We start from the raw sequence: 20,439 nt of genomic DNA on the forward strand, positions 1-20,439 counted from the left end.
ATGACTGGCCGGGCACCTCTGACACATCTCATGCATTTTTGCATCTACCACCACAAAGCCTCAAAAACTATTTTAGAGTTGGCTCATGTACTGATCCATATGTGGGCATCTTCCCAAAATTGTGGGTAGGGCATCCAGCCTATAGGCACTTCCCAGACTCCTTTGCTGAGATTTGGAAATTGCAGCCCCTAATTAAAGAAAACGAATCGCAGTCCCCAGAGTGTTAATGGTATGAGTTTATCCCACCCATCCATTTTCTGAATCGCTTTGGCCCCACGGGGGTCGCAGGCGTGCTGGAGCCTATCCCATTATATTGAATTATTTTGTTTTCAATGAATGAATCAAAGATTGTCATACTGGGTTCAGTCTGTTCATACATCAAATCCTGGGATGTAGTATAGTGATTTTTGTTAAGGTGTTAGCATGTTAGCTTTGGTGGTATAGTATCTCTTTGACAGGGCTTTCACTTGCATTGTAGATTATATACAATTTCTTCGAAGCAAAATCTCACTGTAGCTTCTGCTGCTGTTCACTCCTTACCATTCAATTACTGTACTTAACACACTTAACTGACACCTCTTGTGACCTTAGGGACCTGCAGAGTACTTAATCACAGGTCTTCTTGTCAATCTGTGTCGAGGTGTATCCTGTTTTCTGACTTTAGATCCTTTTGTCTCCTTTAGCGGTTCCAGATCAGGGCCTGTTTGGTGATGTTTACTAGCACTTTTCAAACTTTTCACAGTCCCATTCCAGCTTCTAATTTCTTTTGAACTAGTGTTTGCTGTATTTCTGTCCAAAGCTTGCAATTTGTGATTTCAGTCAGTAGGTATTTAGGATTGTGCATTACCAGTGATTAATAAATCCATCCGTCTGTCCATCCATCTGACTTTGTGTACTGCAGCCTTTGTTGCTCTCCAGATCTCAGCTTCATAGAGCAAGACACTTTTTTTATGTTGAAGAATATTTTGGTCTGATGTCATCTGTTTTGAGCACCATCATTTCTGAGGACTGCCTACTTTACTTATCCTTGACAGGTGCATTTTGCACAGCCTGCTTGTCAATGACACTGCCCAATTCTGTAAAAGAATACTTCTTTTATTGCAGTACCATCAAGTGTGATTATTTTTTCAGATTTTTCTCCACGGGCAGTAAACCCTTGAGATATAATTCAGTCACCAGAAAATAAATGTTAAATGTGAGCAAAGAGCACCATTTTAGACATCCGGCGGAGTAAAAAGCATCCATGTTTAAAATGGTAGAGGCACTCTTGCAACATTGCCTTGGACATTTTCTCCTCACAACTCGTAATCATCCATCTATCATGCATTGAGTTTGTTTGTTTGTTTGTTACATGCTGCTGTAAGTCTGTTTCTGGCAGCACAAGTTTAATATGGAACACAGAGGTTGTCCAATAAAGGTGACCTTTGGGGTCAGGCGCGTCGGCTAATGATTTCTCTCTACCTGCCCGGGGTTTTCGGAAGCGAGCCACAGAGCTGTCAGATGCTCCTGCCTCTTGATTGCTCCGAGATTACTTTCCTCATGGCACGCACAAGCAATCACTCCTCCCCCATCTCACCGCCTCACACGCTCTGCTGCTGCCTGTCGCCCGGGCGATCTGCATGAGTCCAACGTTTATCCGCGGATTCATGTTTTCCGGATGTTAGTTCAAACGTTGCAGCAAACTCAGCTCCACCGAAGTTCTGCGTTCTTGAAGTATATAGTTGATTTTTTTTTCTTCTCATCTTTTGTTTCAGTCCTGCAGAAGATGAGATGACTCAGTCCAATTAGGCGTTGTTTTCTTTCCCTTGCAGTAAAATAACAGATAAATCCCAAGGCGTGTGATTTGAAGGCACTGTTCATACTGTGCAAGTGACAGTCTAATAAGACGGCTTTGTAAGATGAATTGCCCCCATCAAATAAATGGCCCACTTAATGCAGCTTGCCTGTTCAGCCACTGCAAACAGCCAATTCGGGAGGAAAAAAAACTGCTTACAACAAAAATCAGGTGCACATAGTGGAGCTGTTAGGTTTCATTATGGATGTTGAAAGACAGCGGGAGTTTTATTTTGAAAGGCCAAATATGTTCACAGTGCTTTTATTTTCAACATTGGGGTGACCTACTAACAAAGGTAATAGGAAACACCAGCATCTACGAGGGAAGCGCCAACACAAAAATAAAACAAAATGATCAATAAAACAATGAGCGCCTGAAGTAGAACAGACAAGATACTAAACATCAACTAACTACATACACAACTTGCCTCGACATACAGCTAAGGCCTTTTTAAACCTAATTAAGCAAAGCTCGTGTCTTATAAAAGTATTTTAGCTGAAGCAACTAAGTTGGCTGATCATAGCGGCATTAGCGACATCAGCCAGTGTGCAAGTCAATTGAACACTTTGTACATGCACAGACACACACACACACACACACACAAGGCAGACAAAGGGCCACATGAAGTGATTTAAAGCAAGTATTATCAGCGTCTTATAGGTCATTGTCTAAATGAAGCGTGGTGGAGCAGCGGCAGTCTCATTTCCACCACCTGACCTTTTCTTGTTCGATGCTGGCAGGATGAGCAAGTTACATTGCTGACAGTAATGACCTGCTCTCTGTCCTTCCTCTCCCTCCTCGCTGCTCTTCCACTCATTTTATCACTCACACTCGCGCTCCTTTTCTGTATTGTTGGTTGTGTGAACTTGTTAAACATAAATTGGAAGCGCTCTTTCCAACTAATGGGCCTTCTGTGACTGCATAGGATTACACAACTGATGAACAATGAAAATGAAATTCCAGGTAAAGTGTTTTTTTCCGGGACTCAAAATAAGACTTCATTTTCAAGTTCATCAGGGATGTCTTTAGATCTCTGCCTTCCAAGAAAGCTAAGAAACTGGCTCAACGCAGAAGTGAAACACTTGATTCAGAAATACAACACAATATAATGCAACTTTATTTACATAGCGTGTTTTACAACGGCTGCAGCTGCAAAGGGGTGAAAACAGATGAAAGTATCGTTAAATGCGGTCTAAAATATAATGGGAGCCAGTGGAACGAGGCCGGAATTGGGGTTATGTGCTCCCTTTTACGAGCTCCAGTTAGGAGGCAAGCGGCAGCCTTCTGGACTAACTGGTTACGCTTGAGGGAGGACTGACAGATTCCAATATAAATTGTATTACGGTAGTCTAGCCGAGATGTAAAAGAAGCATGGATTTGTGTTGTTGAGAAAGGAAGGCCTTTACCTTAAAAGAATCTGGATTTAACAACAGCACTGATTTGGTCGTCCAAGTTGGAGACTGTCAGCTTTAGACTGTCAGGGAGTGAGACAGGGCGACCAAATGCAGCACGATCCCATATTGAAAAAGGGAAGTGGGACGCTGGACTCGCGATTTGGCTGGCATAGCTGTGCTAAAGAATGCAGCGCGTAGTTGTGGTCGGGGCAGGTGGCGATCGAGGCGTGGTCAAGGCCGAGCCAGTAGTCGGGGCAGGCGGCGATCGAGGCGTGATTGGTCAGTTTACCGAAACGATTGGCAACAGAGACCAAGCATAGGCTGATAGGCTAAACGCACAGGGAGAGCTGTCAATGGAGTGATTGGATGACAGGGTTTAAATAGAGAGCTTGACAGGTGTGGGTGATTTAGCCGATCGGGGCGTGGCCGAGCGGCAGGTGACGCCGGAACGTGATATAGACAAGATGCCATGTGGGCCCAAGTCAACAGGGTGGGATGCACAGGGACCACTGGGACTGAAATCCATAATATCCGTTTTTTTTTATAATTGAAATTTATAGAATTCAATGACATACAGACTTTGACAGGACATGAGTGGACTTAATGGGAAGGTGTCCTCTTTGCTCAGCAGGACATAGATCTGACTGTCATTTGCATAGTTGTGGAAGGAAAAGCCACATTTTTGTAGTATGGAATCTAAGGGCAGCAAAAACAATGAAAACAGCAAGGGCCCCAAAAAAGATCCCTGTAGAACACCATACGACAGAAGGCCAGAGTGTGACTCAAAGCAACCAGAGAAGTAAGTTCGGGTTAGATAGAGTAACCAAATTCCATATTCTAGCTGCAAAAAAAATGTCAAAGCTCCATTTGACCTTTTTAGTAAAATGTTTATTTTAGCAAGCCTTATTCCTTGCTTTTATAGGTTCAACCGTAATATCACTGCAGCCAAGAACTGGGGCAATTTGTCTGGTTTCGATTCAAATTTGTTTCCATACACAATAAACGATGGGATTCATCAAAGAATGCCCTGTGTTCTTATCATATCTGAAATGTTCATACTATATTTCATGTGAACGTATTCTTCTTTGTCCAGACCTGGAAGCTACAAAAGCTAATGACTGCAAGGAAGGTGATCATCCAGCATACCAGGGCCTGCAGTTCTGTGCCAGCCAATTCACAGACCGAATATATATCTACGATAAGGTACATATGTGCTTCTTTGGTGTATTAAACATTTGTGCAATTGACAAATTTATTATTAATTCATCTTTCTTGGTACAGGTGTACATATCTACTCAGGCGCTTGGGTCGAGTATTGGAGTTCTGGGCTCTGCTAGTCACTGAAAATGTATTGTACGGTTTGCAAGTGTGCTACCAAGCTCAAGCTTTATGCACACATTAATATACTAAAAATAATAATTTACAATTACTCAGTATGATGATGATGATGATTATAGAACTTTATTTATCCCACAGCGGGGAAATTTACTTGTCACAGCAGCGTACAAGAGGTGCAAGAATACAAGAGAGTAGGAATGATTGCGTTGTTTTCCTAAGCTTCTGTGAGTTAATAAAAACTTTTTAATGTGCCCCATGTTTTCCAATTTAAGGCAAAATAGCAGACAGCTGAGCAATCATAATGATTGGCAGTGAATGGGGCTTATTGTGAAGGCACACACGTATACAAAAGTCATACCGCCATTTTTTTTTCCCTCGCTTTTGTGCCAAATGTGATGGGTTCATTTTCAGTTCATCTGCCATCCCTCCAGTTTCACCAAAATCGCAAGTATGATGTAGTTTTATGAATCCTGCTAACAAATCACAAAGTTTCCTCAGAGTGCGCTCAAAATAACTGTCCGTTGAATGTACACACCAATTTGTGCCTAACTGGGTATTTTTTAGATGCAATTGAAAAAAAACTTGAAGCAACTTAGTGTTTTTTTTATTATTATTATCATTATTACCATTATTTAAACCCCTAAAAACTTAGATAAAAGAAAACCGAGACCTTTCCTGTCAAAATGTCCTTCCACAAGTCATTGTGTTCAACTTTAACCGGATGCACTCCAACTTTCTGTAAGTTACAGTAAGTTAGCAGTGCTTCATGACTCCTTTTAAAGACAAACTATTGTTTAACCCGACTCTGATTACACTCCAGTGCATTCCTAACACACGTCATGAGTGTCACCAACCAACAGGGCCAACTATCGATCGCTCTGTGATTACTCAACCCTTTTGTTTCATTCATGAGGGATCAAACTCCTTCCTTGCTAACATGGATGAGAGACAGGAGGGTTTTACCTAAAGGGGACCAATGTGTGTTGAACTGAATCCACAATGCTATATTAGCATGACAGCAATAGAAAAGTGTCATGTACGCATGGCTGAACCGATAAGCCACAGAGATAAATGTCCCCCGCTGTCATTTAAATGATAAACTGGAGGAGTTCTGCCTGGAAAGCTGTCACATTGGGATAATCCTGGAGCAGGAGTAGAATTCACATGGGGGGGCAGCTCAGTTCACAATCAGAGGAGAATTTACTGCCAGATTTGAACGGAGAAATACTGTATTAAGAGTATGAGGAAATTGATGTGGAGGTTCTAGACGTCATTGTTATTTTAGTCACTGCTCCTGTTATCAGGTGACTGGCGAGTCAGATGGCAGTGACTTGCCACCTACGTATAGATAATAAGACTTGCTTTTCAGCTTATTCACCGATCACAGTGGATGCATAAAATAGAGAGAAAGCAACAATATGTGGCAAGGGTTGACTTTTGGCTTGTATTTATGAGCGTAATGTTACATACTACACACGATCACTCTCATAGAATTACAACTTTATTACTTTCATTTAGTCTTTGTATTCAAGTCTTATTTTTAACATTCATAGTGCTTTCCTTGTTCTTGACTTTGAGAGTCGCAGTCCTTTTAAATCAAAGAATATTTCATAATTTCACCTTGTGTAATGCATTCACATGGGGGGCGTTGTATTTCAAGTATACGGAGGATATCAAAGATTTTAAGGGTTCCACTGCATAGTAAGTAAATGATTGTGTTTATTTCACCTCCCCCCAAATCGTGATGCACCACCTCTGCTGATGAGACGAGCTGTAATGTTGTTGACATTGTAGCAGCTTTCTCTAGCAAGAATATTGTAATGCTAAGTGTGCGAATTGGGAGGATAGTGTGCATTTTTCTATCCACTAAAAGTCTAATCCTTCTCCGTGCTGCTGCAGCACAACCCGTTCCCTGCCTCTCTACCATTTATGTGGCCATAATCTAAATAAACACACAAGCCACTGCACATTGGTGATACTAAGGTAAACATCCCAGTGCTGATTTGGACCCAAGTTCCATACAGTGTGTTATTAACCTTTTCACTTTATCTCTTCTCCTGCTTGTCGCTCTCCTCGCTCCACCATCTTCACGTCTGAACTGAAGTGTCTCTTGCCCCTTAACTCCACTTTGCATTCTCTGTTTTGTAAAATGCTCATGATGCTTGACAGTAGTCCTCCTTCCTGAACCCTCTCTCAAGCTCGGTTCACAATGAGGGTGCACTGAATCTTCGCCTGGCAAGCGTGAGCACTCAAAAAGTGGGAATTAAGTGTGAAACGAATGAAAAAATAATAGTAATTCGGGGGTTGTTGATGGTGTTACTTTATACATCGTCGCGCAGTTACCAGCAGATCATTATCACGGTGAGTATGCGGCTATGCACCAACCTTCTCGAGTCATTAGTTTTAATGCGTGCGCACTGTCACAAGAGAAGTCTTTTCTTCAAAGCAGTCCATATCTATGTATTTGAATTGAGTAAGTGAGGAAACTGATGAGAATTACTGTGGCAACCAGCAAAGAGTGGCAACTCTGTGGTTGTCAATTAAATACAAAATTACCCGGAACCAATACTTTCACTCATATGGGGTGCTTATTAGTCATTGTTCATAAAACAAGTAAGATTGTGTTGTCAAGGAAAATTTAGTATGCACCACATATAGCAGTGACTTTGTCTTTAGTAATAAGAACAGCGAGAGATGGAGTATTAATACTTATTGGAACAAATCCTCTCGCTTGAGGCTAACTCTTGGTCTCTATCGTTTCATCTGTTAGGACGGTGCTCCGTTGAACTTGAGCTTCATGCCTCTGGACATCAAACTAACCAACTGGGACGACCTGCCTGAGGATTTCAGCCGGCACAGAGAAAATCAAATACAGGTCTACTCTTTGTGTGTGCTCGTGTGTGTGCGTGCAGGAGAATGTCTATGCATGTGTGTGCTTGCTGTAATTTATATACCTTGGCATTCTGTAATGGAACTTTTAAGGAGGAGTTTGTGGTGTTAAATATGTTAGCAATAACAACATGACAAGATTTGCCAAAAATGACTTGTCAAAATGCTGAATCTGGTCAGGACGTCTACTTCAACTCGATTCGAAGACATCTGTGGGTCAAAATTGCGTAGTTTAAGACACAGACCCTTGTCATAAAACCTCATTTTAACTCCAGTACCAAGAAGGTTTGTTCAGAAGAGCAGTGTCTGCAGTAGAATAAGTCAGCGGTCATTTCAAGGATTTTCAAATTATTATATTCTGGTTTTCCTCAATGCCCTAACTTCATTGTAATTGGGATGTGTAGAAAAAATATAGTTTATTTTGCAAATGGAAGTTTCAACCACTTACTGAAATACTTGGAAATGCACAATTCTGTCCCAAATGTTATTGGAGTGCATTGCTCTATTGTTTTTTTTTTTTTTTTTTTTTACATTTATGTATCACAATTTTTCTTACTGGCTCGAGTAAATTTTGTGTTTTTGCTTCCTTGTCTTCAGGCTTGTGGCATCCATTTAAACTTAGAAGCCACAGGCTGACCTTTATTGTGCAGCATAAGATGTAATCGTTAACTAGGCCACCTTAGTAAAGACGAGGCACAGCGTTATCAAATCTAACTTATACCTGACACCACCGCTGGCAATCATGAGCAAATAGCACAACATTATGGCTCAGTATGGACACCAGTTTCCACCCCTGCGGGGTCTAGAGGGAGAAAGGCTGGAGGAATTGCTGGGAAGGGGGTTGAAGATGGAAAGAAAGCGAGGGAGGATGAGCCAGTGTCAGGAGACAGGCAAGGGAGCGAATGTAGTTTTATGAGGATCATTACAGGTAGACGGATCATCGCCTCAAACGACCCCGCGTGCACCAAACAGCTCGTACGGAATCCAGCAACCTGCCTTTGCAGTGGCAGTGGCGCTGACACAGTCCCCATCAGTCACGTTTATGTCCATTTTTCAAAGGCAAGGGGTGAGCTGCACCCATTATTTACATCCTACTTTGCTCCATTTATCCACTTTTTTTTTTTTTTTTTTTTTACATAGGATCAGACAGGTTTGGATGTTTTTCTGCTTTATTAAAATCAAGTCGAAACTACATTATATATTTGATTTGGTCGTCTTTGTAAGATGTCAAATTGACTTTATGGTCCAAAGCATTCAAGAGGAATAAATATGCAAAAGAAATCACAAAATAAGAAGGGGACAAATCCTTTTTAACAGCACTGGCTGTTTTAGGAGCTGTCTTGCACAAACAACAGGGTTATTTCAATGATTGATATTGTTAAAATAGTATGCTCTACCTCTGACAATGTTCATCAAATGTGATCATTTTCTTTAGATTTTAATTATCAAAGAAGTCAAAGTGACTGTCTATTGATTCAATGTATTCTGGCTACTATACAGTAAACAACATGCATAGATTTTACCATCAGACAGCCAGCACCCAGTGTTTTGATAGATTTGAATGATGCTAGCTTCTCAATACTATATTTTTGGCAAACAGTAAATACCCAGCCAAAGTGTAATATTATTATCCGTTACATTTTATGTGGGCTACCTGTTATTTTTCTTTTGGATTTTCTTTGAAAGTCTCACCTGTTCTAAAGCATATCTATCACTGTGTCTCAGTTTGATTGGTTTTATTTGACTGGCTGGAAAGTCATCTTCATGTGTATGCCTTTTGCTGATTGTTTTTGAATAGCTCTACGGTGCCTCAGATATAAAAAGAAAAACTATACATTCTTTTCTTGCCACCTTTCACCTCCAACTTCAATACGAAAGATTTCAACGTCTGCCTTGTAGGTGCTGCGTTTCGTTCAGGGATGGAGCAGCCTGGCAGCCATGAAGCAGAAGCTGCTCCGACGTAGCCGTCTCCTCTACCACAGCCCCGCGCTTGGCTTGCAGCTGCTGGCCAACACCCAGCGACCTCACACCAGCACCAAGAGGTCAGGCTCCAATTGAAAATGTGATCTTGAAAGAGAAACTCAGCGTTGACTCTTACTTTGACAACCTTTAATAAAAGATTGTTCATGATGGCAAGGTTGGAGTCACAATTTACGAAACTATTGGTCAGAATTCATTTTTGTTCATCCATCCATTATTATCAATGTTGTGATAAAAATAGCTTGCTTTTGTTGACAATGCGATGTTAATGGTTGAACAAAATACCTTTTTATGGTCTCCTGAAAAGTGATGCTTTTGGATTCCAGCCAAACCCAGCAATATAAATCGAAGCTTGATTGGCACCACTCTGGCATAACTCGATATTGTCATTGAGATTGTCTTCATGGAACAGCAGAAAAATATGCGATTATTTCTTGGCCCATGCCATCACATTTACTTTTTTGTGGAAAAAATTGAGACCATTTTGTGTAATTGTGATCACAAAGAGGGTGAGAGAAGTGCAACTTCTGTTCCACCAATTACGCTAATGACAGTGTAAAGTCAAAGTTTGTGTACTCATCTGTTTCAATGAATAGCCTCCAGCTCTTCACCTTATGTACATTAATAGCATGTTGTAACATTGTCAATGGTGGAAACTGAAACACAAACACCACTAAGTCACAACAGTAGGCGACGTGAGATTTGACAAGAAAACAATCTCATCAACACATGGCTAAAGGCAGAAAATAAGTTTTGCGTGTGGGCGTTTCAAAGGGAGTCGACTGAGGCAAGAGAGAGGACAGGATTGCTGTTGTGCATGCGAATTCATATTTTTATGGACAAGGGACACACAATTGTAGGTGTTGTGGACATGATATGTATGTGCAAGGACTTTTCAAGCGGAGAAACATGTCTGGGTGCATGAACCTAATCAAGTTGTAAGTAGGAGGCAATTGGCCCAGCTTGATTTGATAGTTGTTTGATGTATTCACTAATCAGAACCAATCAGCCTCCGGCTCAGGCGCAGCGGGGCGATCGTATCTCACCTTTTGCACCACTGAGACGTTCCACTTTCAACAACTAAAAATCTAATGCATTTTGCCGAGGTTGCCAACAATGATCATCACATGCAACTCGTGAAGAGTCATTGGGATTTTGAGAGGAGTGAAGAGGATTTCAATTGAGTTTACATTCAGTTGGAGTACACCACATGCTGAAATTACTGCAAATGTTGTCCCGAGATGGTTCATTACCACTGGATCATTTTCTGATTACTTTGTATACAGTACATATTTGGAACCTCAAACACAATGTATTTTGGGAAGCAGATCAACTTCAAAGTTGTTTGGGCTTACCGAAAGTTTTGCTCATTTCAAAGTAAGAAAAAAAAAAATCTGCAGCCCTGCTTGTCGTTTAACTTAGCCTGTTTTGACTTCTGTCCAGAACTGGAGATAAGACTCACTGGTGTTAGGATGTTTGAATGAATTTCTAAACGCACCTTCTGTTCATAGCAGCAAACTAGTTTTGGATGTATTCAAAGCTTGTGCTTTTAACAATGGAAAAGTTTTTCTTTCCAAATTAAAGTGGCTTTACTAGAATCCCACGACACATTATTGCCAAAGGTAGAATCCTAGTCAGTTATTGCACCTTTTGGTGCTGTAAATCCTTGTTGTGGTGCAAGGAAGCCGCATGGTAAACTAGCAATAGGTCACACATTCGTTGGCATGACTACTACTTCATCTTTCATTGTGCGGTTGACAAATACTTTTGTTTTCTCACTGAACCAGATGTGAATTATGACCTTTAAACCAGGATACATACGGAGCTGTGATTTTCAGCATACCATCCCAATCCGTAGCCATCTTACGATATATATTTATGCGGTTTCACTTTTGGAACTGTGCAAAAAATGTAAAATTCAATTACCTTCAGGGATCATAATGAGTTAAACACATTTAAAAAAACACAATATTCAATTGTACTTTGTTTCTGCTCTTTGGCAGTAAGTTACTCAAGATCATGAAGGAAAGACTAATGGGGTCACTTCTACTATATTTTCCTCAAATGTGCTTCTCAGGCTTTACGTTGGAAAGTATTATGGCTTTAAAGTCACCATCAGTCTGCAGGAGGATGGTTCTGGAACCTTGAGACCTCTCTGTGTCCCCCACTGGTCATCTGGTGCCAGATACTTTAATTTCCCTCAAAAACAAGCTTGAGCTTCATGACAGCTGACCTCGGGTGGTGTGAAGTTGTGGCAGCCCCACGCCAGAGAGCAGCAAAGTTGTGTTCAGCAGGTGACAACTGGTGAAGCAGCTCATTAGCTAGCTTATACACACTTGAGTCAGTGCTGACTAGAATGAATAGGGGCTAAAAAAAAAAGTCAGTTGCGCCCCCCCACTAAAAAATTTGTCAGTTGTACTTATAACAGCTTCTACTCTTTTGGAAATGGAGACCAAGGAAACATTGTCTTCTCTCAGTTTAATCAGCATTTGAATCCAAGAGGATCACCTGACTGCGTTGTCTTTGCACATAGCGATATAAAAGGAAGCAGAAACTCCTGAAGCACACACCCCCGACCTCTTTTCGCAGAAGTCACCTGGGCCTATTTTGCATGTGCGGGCTTCATGCGGTTTGCTTCGGCTGTTTGAAGCAAAGAGAGATCATCTGTTTGATGACGATACACCATCAGCCCTTACTTTTTCATCAAAACTTCTCCCCTTGGATGTTTCCTTCCTCTGTGTTCTGCCCCCAATGTCCATTTTGATTGATATTTTTCATATCTTCAACAATCTTCCTTTTGCTGCTCTCATATTGACCCAGTCATAGATCTGGTGGAAACACGCAGAGATCACAAATACAGTCTTAGCGTGTTTTATTTTAAGATTCCTTCCAATCTGCATGTACTCGTCGTTATTGGACGTAAGCGTTCTAGCTCTTCTGGGATTTATTTCCCGAGGTGTCAGTCCAAGCAATAATGTTGATCAAACATGTCTGTCAAAACAAATGTTTGTAGAGTACAACATCAATTATTGATTCATGCCACTGCTTCATCCCTGGTGAAATAAGTACACAACCCCGCGGATAATCCTTTTTATTTTCTTATTTTTGTTGTCTGTGCACCACAGATATGTTGTAAGCACTGGGCACAACTAATTTGAATCACACACTTATTTCTTTAAATCAGATCTCCAATTTATTTTCAAAATTGTTTGACATTTTTCATCAAAAGGGTTGAGGGTCATTCAATAGCTAATTTAAATTTAACTCAGCAGGATTTCTTGAACACCAAATGACAGCAACTGAAATGTATGGACAGATGGCTTTAGTTCATACATGTCACTTGCAATAGATCATATTAGAAAATGACAGTTCAATGAAACAGTGATTTTGCGAGCGGCATGCAACATGGGACTTGTCAGAGTGGTGTCTGAAGCTGATTGGCGGCCACCCATCTCCAAGACGGGAACCCCAACCATCGGGCCGTAGAACCGGTGACGCTCCGCTCTGATAGCTGGAGTCCTCTCATTCAAGTCAATAGGACTGTTGGGACCCAATGTGTAAAGGCAGCCACTTCTTCCCAACTCTGGTGTAAAAATGAAAGTGTTTAACTTCTTTGGGAAGGACCCCGTCGTTTTCTTGGATTGTGAGGGGCTGTTGCTTGGAGACGAGGAATTGCTTGAATAAAGGAAATCACTATTTTGGGGGTGTTAGTATTTAATTATGGCTAAAAGCTCAACATTTTGATTTAGCATGTACTCTTTAATTAAGGAGCACCCTAGTGGTTCCCTTGTAAACTGTAGGTCTGTTTTGAAAATGTCAAATGATTGCTTGAGTTCTACCGTCAGTGATTTTACAAACTGATGACTACAAGTTTTTCTTTCACTATATTGTTTGGTACTTTTTTCATTCACTTTAGCAGCCTCTCTGCTGTACGTATATTCTGTCAACTCCGGCATGGCGAGGTCATTTTAATTCTTGTCCAGATTGACATAAAGCGTTGAGTGCAGTTTTCAACTTGCACACCTTTGCACTAGGATAACAAATTTGGCTGTGGAAAGCAACTGCTAGTGAGATGGAGTAGATTACATGATTGACGGTCCCTGTGGGGAAATAAGCTTGCTGCACTGACAAAATGGGCACAATTCAGGAGAGGAGAGAGCAGAAATAGAGTAGACACAAATGGAGCAATGAAAATCATCATTTTGAGGAGCGATATGTGTTGTAATCTACAATAGTTTCTTCAATTACTGAACTGAGCATTCGTTGTTGACCTGTCAGTGGACTGTAATGTGTCCAGTTCCACTTTACCACTGTAGCCGGTGCCGCAGTCCACTTATCAACTATATAATTTTTATTGACTTTTTTTTTTTTTTTGGGAATATGAATGTCCCAAGTAAATAGAATTAAACAGGCTTCATGTTCAAATTCCAATTCCGTCAACACATTCAAATGAGTCTTTCAAAAGGTTTTCAAATGTTCAAGAAGTGTACTGTCAGTGTTGTGATGTTTTTGCCTTCCTCAATTTTTGTACCACATGACTTAAGATTTGCTTGACTATCGCATACCAAACAGAATTTGCTGTTTGGTGGGCAAGATATTTCAAGAATACACCCTCTCAGTTATTACTTGAGGGCCTGATTAACTGAAAGCTCAAATTGTGGGTGCTGAATAGATTGTGTTCTGCGTTATTTTTTGTTTCCAGCATTTCAGAAATGTTTACATACACATAACAATGCTGTTTTCACCTACCATCGCAAAACCAGTTATCACAATTTGTCTTTTTGGAAATTCTATTGCACTTGCTAAATTCATCTATTTGCACATACAAATAGAATGTACAGATAGAACTCCGCAACAATTTTGACAAACACAATCCTGGTGCGGCAAGCTTGTAGCTCAGGTTCCTCACCTGTTTGCGTGACCAATCAAGTTTGCACCCATTTTGCGTTCATAAATTGACCCCCCGCTCCACAAAACTACACTAGTTATGTAATAATTGCTCATCGATCGCAATGTTCCCATTACTGTAGGTACCTCAGTCGGGATGACGTGGCCGAGGCCTCACTGAGCAAGGCTCAACAGGAAGGAGGCAGCGTGCGGCTGGTCACCAAGGAGAACTTCTTCAGCAAGAAAAAGTCGACCTCATCACTAAATTCACCCACCTCAGACAGGTATGATTAATACCTGTGTATAATAATTGTATGAAAACAAAAATGCTTGTGCTTTGTGTCTTCAACCAAGAAGCACATCTCTGTTGCTCACAACTTTTCTGTACCCGAGCCCTTGTCGCCAACATGTACTCTAATCTACGTGATCCATTCACTGTCTAATAGCACATTCGTTTGGTGGATATACTTGATACTTTGTTCAATGATCAGAGGTGGCACTAGTGATGATCTTACTAAATCCAGCGTTGGGACTGCTCGTGGCTGGGCTTTGCCGCTAAATTGAGTTTAGCATAGCTTGCTTCCTGCAAACAAATTGACACGTTTGTTATCAACTCATTGCAGGAATTGAGTGTGAGTGATGTGATTAAAGTGGGAAAATATTAGAAGAAATAAATAGGCCAGCGGGCGGGCGGCTTACTCGCAGCCACCTGAGATGCGTTCTTTGTGGGGAGGCACCGCTCATTTGCTAAATCTAAAGCTAAAGGTTTTTTGCAAAAATTAAATGACATGAAAATATTTACCATAATGTGACTCAAGTGTAAGTAACAACTATTCGAAATGATGTGTGAAGGTATGTTGCTGACAGGCCTGGAACAAACTAATGAATATGTTTTTGTTTTTTCTTTTTGTTTTGTTCTTGGGTGGCAGGGTTTAACCCATGTGCCAGCAAGCACAATTTTCACCCAATTTGAAATCTTTCAAGGAATATTGTTCAATGAGCCCGTAAAGATGAGTGTTCATTATCTTCCCATTAAGGTGATATGTCTCATCGTGCCCCCTTCCTCTTAGCAAATCAATTCGTTTCCCCATTCCTTTGCTGTCTCCATGGAGACGTGCATCCGCCTTCTGTGCAAGGCACAAAGGCCCGCTGTGCATGTTCGTTCAGTACATTTAGACCATAATGCAATATATTGGCAGAGACTCAACACCCGACCCAGAAGCGAGCCACCGCGAGTACACGAGCAAACACACAAACTACACGCACTCATCAATGTTTGTGCAAGATGTTTCCCTGTGAGGTTGCCACTCGGTATTTGTGCTCAGTTTTACTGCCGGAGGAAGCACAATGCCAGACAGCTCTGGATTGTGTGATTATGGCTGCAAGGCGCGACCGTGCAAAGAGGCCACCGGTCAATTGCAACAGAAAAATATTTACAGTCCTGACTTGACTTATGACTCTTATTCAGTCGGTAACTCAAATCACTGGTATCTTTTGTAATAAATAGTCCTCGCGGCAAACGCTGGATGCGTTCATGCTTCTTCTCGGGAGCTCGTTGCTGCGTTTGTTACAACTCATTGAATTCTTCAGAGATTGTAACACGGATTAGGTTGTTACAAACATCAGACAGGTAAACTGTATGCTACAATCCAAATGTCATTTCACAATCCGGGCTTTAATGCATTAAAGGCTCTATGTTAGTTTTAGGTTGGAGTAAATTTACTTGATCTCCATGATTCCTCGCCATACACCAGCCAACAGCAGATCCCAGGGTGGTCATAACCATTGATCCATTTCCTAAACTGGTTATTGTTTTGGTCCAATTTCAAATCCATCCGCTCTCGTCGTTCTATTTGCCCGTTAGAGCAAAGCTACCCGGAGATTGTGTCCCCGGCTGACTCCAGCGGCAACAAGTCATCAAATTCCCTTTGACATTACTGCGTGAAAGGCTCATCCTCCTCCTTGCTGCGTTAATTGCCATTTCCCTCACAAGCTGGTCTGTAACTGTCAGGGGACTAACAACAAAACGCCACTTCCCATGATGCCACAACATCTCATTCAAGTCGGCAAAATTATAAATCAATCATCAATATGCCATGCCCAATTGAACAAATTCATGCGAATGAATTAGATTCTGAAACATATGTATGTGGCATTTCAATGATCAATTTATGATTTTCATTCATATCATTTGGTCATGACTTTGCAGTAAAAGCAGAAAATATAATATGAATAGTCATTTCATTAAATTAATTCTGACATACTGTCCATTTTCAACGGAAAGAAATCAGTATCGTTGGACTCCTCTGTACTACTGAACGTGTGCGTGGCAATTACTGATACGGCTAGGAGTCGGCATGAGTCCTGCTAGCATGGTGAAACTCCCAATATGCTACCGATACAGAGGAAAATAGGACTACATTTAGCCTGAATGGAAGGCCACAGAATGGAACGTGTTTTATTCAGGACATACTTTTCAATTCCATCCATTGTTGGCATTCCTTTCATGCTGAATTTTGCCATCCACATCATTTTCACTCGTGGGTGGACGAGCTTTTGATAACTGATACACATTTGATACACAATTTGATGACAATATCATCTCTTCTTACCTTTGGAGTAGAAAGCCATTTGTGCGTCGCTTTTCAAATCCAAGTTCACTTCATCCTTAAACATGCTGGGTTAAAAATCAGATCGACCCAAGATGTTGGGTCAATTTGACCCCAACAAAAATAACACCAATTGTTGGGTTGTTTTGTGCAAAACAAAATGCAAAGTTGGGTGAAATTGACCCAACTTCCTGGGTCGATCCAATTTCGAACCCACATTGGGTTGTTTTTTAAACCCAGCATTTTTAAGGGTGTTCTCTCCAGTCTTCAAATATGATGTTTACCCAAGTGCTTGGCCTGCGTCCAGCCCTGGCAAATTTCAATCTTTTTTTTTCCTGATTATGGTTTTCCTTTTTTAAGCCTTCCTCTGAGAAACTTTGGGTGTTGGGGGCGTACTACAGTAGTGGCCTCTGGTCACTATGACAACGAGCTGACACGAGAACACGCTTGACGTCACATCCGCTAAAAGAGGACAGGAAATTATAACCCAATCCAGTCTGAATATTTTCAGAGGCTTGCAAGAATACCCATTGTAGACAGCTTAAGTGCTAATCTGCTATTTATAAAATGTGTGAGTCATAACTGTTGAAATGAAAAGGCTATTGGAAAGATATTTGGGGGCAAAATACCCCAGAATGCATCTTTAAAGGCTTCCCGTCTAAACATTCATCTGTGTCCTGACCATTATTATTTTAAGCACACCATTAGAAGTTTATTTCCGTCTCACTTTCATCCACATTTTTGGCAAAACACATTCTCTTGGTACCAGTTTTGGGTATCCGTCTCAAATTGTTTTTTTATTTAATGATATTTTTAATTCTTTTGAGGATTTTCTTCTCGATATCAGTTCGGGCATTTCTGTCTCTAGTGTTGCTCAGATTCTTTGTTGCTGCCCAGGCCTGTATGAAATACAAAACACAAAGCCGTGGGGAAACAATAAAGTCCATCTGTCCTTTTCTTATGTGGCTCCTGCACCCTGCTGGGATGTTGTGGCAAATGCCCAAACTAGTTGTCCTATTTTTTTTTTTTTAACACTCTCGCAGATACATGCTGGTCATTTGCATAGATCATTATAAAATACATTGGATGTTTGGCACAAAGTTAGAATAATAATATAAAATAAGTACCAGTGAAATCTATAAATGTAGCTGAATATTTATGTTTTTCGAATAAACAGGTGTGTGTGTGTGTGTGTGGGGGGGGGGGGGGGGGGGTGCTGCCTGAACTAATACAGGAGCTGTATGACAGGTTAATTAGTACCATCCTTTAAAGACAAATAAATGAGAAACGTTTTACTAAACATCCAATGCTCAACAACCAAAAATTTGCATTTCCATTGATTTGGTGCATGCATAAGGTTTTTATAAAGCTTAAGAGATCGTTTATCCGTTGTAGAGCAGATATGAAAAATCTATTTTTTTTTAAACTGGCATTTCACAGTTTTGATGCACGCTCTAATAATATTGAGTGTCTTCTTCCATTTGAAATAAAGGGATTTCAGGCTCTCAAAAGTAATGATTCTCTGATTTCACTTGTTCTTCATGAAAGCTGACTGATTTTTTTTTTTTATTGTGTTGAACACAATGAACTTAGATCTGATTGTTTGTTAATCATTGGAATTATTGATTTAATAATCTACTCTAAAACATAAGTGACTGCCCTACATACCAATGGTGTCTCCAATCTTGTATACCACAGCTCTAACCCTCACAGTATCTTTCAGTCTTTCTAAACTAGATTTATTGGGAAAGCTTCAGTATTAATGAGGATAGCTACGTATCTATTTTATCCTTGTAAGACGTCAATAAAAGTGTGACACCTGAAATCTGATGATTTAATGTGTCAAGCTTAATAGAGCCTTGTGTATCATTCATCGTCAATACCAATCAATTATTTAACAACTACATCTTTGCAGCTCAAGGAAAGATGTCGGCGAGCAACCATCACCAGGTTTCTTGCAGGCGGTGGACAGCCAGGGTGTCCCTCTATGTCTGTCCTGCCAAAAGGCCTGCTTGACCACCGGTGGGGCCTGGGACACCCGATTTTGCAGCAACAAGTACGTTAAAAAAGGCAATGGCAGCTAAAACGGCTCCATAAAATTTGACCTGTGTTACAAAATGTGGTGACTTTGAAAAAGTCCCTCCATTTTCACTTTCTGGAGCTGGAGCCAGGCACCCCAATGATTTTGTCGATGATATTTTTTGAGTTGCAGCCGCATGGTGTTTATGGTAAATATTCTGTCAGTCCACATGTCACACAGTGCAGATAAGTCCATGTTCTCCGCCCCCGTAGGTGCCAGGAGGAGTTCCTTTTGCGCTCCAGTCAGACGCACATGCGCTCGCGGGTGCTGGAGGCAGAGCAGGGCATTTGCCAGCACTGCGGCCTCCACGCCCACGACTTATTTGTGAAAGTCCGCGATGCACCGCCGTCCCAGCGCAAAGAGATGCTCGAAAACACTTGGCTCGCCCAGCTGTCACTCAAACAGGTTGGACCCAAGCACAAAACTATAAATACCTGATGCACACACACACAAATTGATCTTCACTAGCTCGGGCTAGCTCCCAGTAAATGGATTGCAGGGCCCATTGATTTTCCTTCCAGTGCCAGGCCCTGACCAGTAAGCCTGTTTGATTTGGTTGGCGGTTATCCTGCGGTCCCTGCAACCTCCTCATCGCCTGCTTCTTTTGACACACACACACACACGGATATATACCCCCCCCCCCCCCCCTCCCCTCGTTCCACTTCCACACAGTGCCGCCGGCAACAGCATCAGCGGCGATCGATGTGGCGAGCTTGAGAGGAAACAACCTCAGCCACATGATAAGATGGCGTGGTGGTGCAAAAGCCTTAAGATTAGTGCCTCATTCTTCGGTGCATACTGGGGGTTCTTTTGTATACGAGTGTGTTCCGTGCTCCACATTTCTATGCTTCGCCATGTGTGCGTTTCAGTCTATTTTCGTTCAAGCATGTGTGCGTGTGTGAACTTTGGCCCTGCGCTTTATATCTTTTGGGATCAATTCTAGCTCACTCCCTTAATGTCAGCAAAGTAGCACTCAAATTGGGCAAATTGATTTTTGGTGCCCAACTCTTTGTCAGGCTGCTCTTCAATCATCTTTAGTTCTTAATTGATTTCTTCTCTTTGTCTCTCCAGATGTGATCAATATTGTTGGTCTTTTGGGTTTTCACACTGCTTCAAAGTGAATCTGACTCTCGAGTCCTTCTATCTTGGGAGTCAAGTGTGCTGGAATTCTCCTCCAGTGAGGCAAATTACATTACTTTCTGCCCTCTAGTGCTTCTTCTTAGAACTTCTTTCAGTTTTTGCGTTATCATTATATCTGCCAAACAGAGATTGTGTGTTTGTTCGTTCATTCATTCATCTTCCAAACAGCTCATCAGGTTCGCAAAGGAGCCGGAGAAGAAGCCACAAAACAAAGTTATAAAGTTACGATGAATAGGTTTTCATTAATTTTTCGCTTTTGGGCACCCAGACTTGCCTGGAGTGGAACAG

The 20,439-nt window shown here is 41.3% G+C and overlaps 1 protein-coding gene across 9 annotated transcripts in view; it reads left to right on the top strand.

Annotated features, from left to right (window-relative positions):
* zranb3 (zinc finger, RAN-binding domain containing 3) overlaps nucleotides 1-20,439 on the top strand; it is a 57,308-nt gene that overhangs the window by 32,906 nt on the left and 3,963 nt on the right. For 8 of the 9 annotated variants that reach the window (XM_085906007.1, XM_085905999.1, XM_085905993.1 and 5 more), the window contains 6 exons: nucleotides 4,322-4,431; nucleotides 7,337-7,441; nucleotides 9,355-9,497; nucleotides 14,466-14,606; nucleotides 18,847-18,987; nucleotides 19,224-19,416. In XM_085906007.1, coding sequence (XP_085762133.1) covers nucleotides 4,322-4,431; nucleotides 7,337-7,441; nucleotides 9,355-9,497; nucleotides 14,466-14,606; nucleotides 18,847-18,987; nucleotides 19,224-19,416 — 833 coding nt within the window. The remainder of the gene's footprint in view (nucleotides 1-4,321; nucleotides 4,432-7,336; nucleotides 7,442-9,354; nucleotides 9,498-14,465; nucleotides 14,607-18,846; nucleotides 18,988-19,223; nucleotides 19,417-20,439) is intronic. The other variant, XM_085906034.1, reaches the window with a different exon arrangement.

This window comes from Syngnathus leptorhynchus, chromosome 1 (assembly GCF_054491065.1).
Source record: "Syngnathus leptorhynchus isolate UIUO chromosome 1, UIUO_Slep, whole genome shotgun sequence".
Lineage (NCBI taxonomy): Eukaryota > Metazoa > Chordata > Actinopteri > Syngnathiformes > Syngnathidae > Syngnathus > Syngnathus leptorhynchus.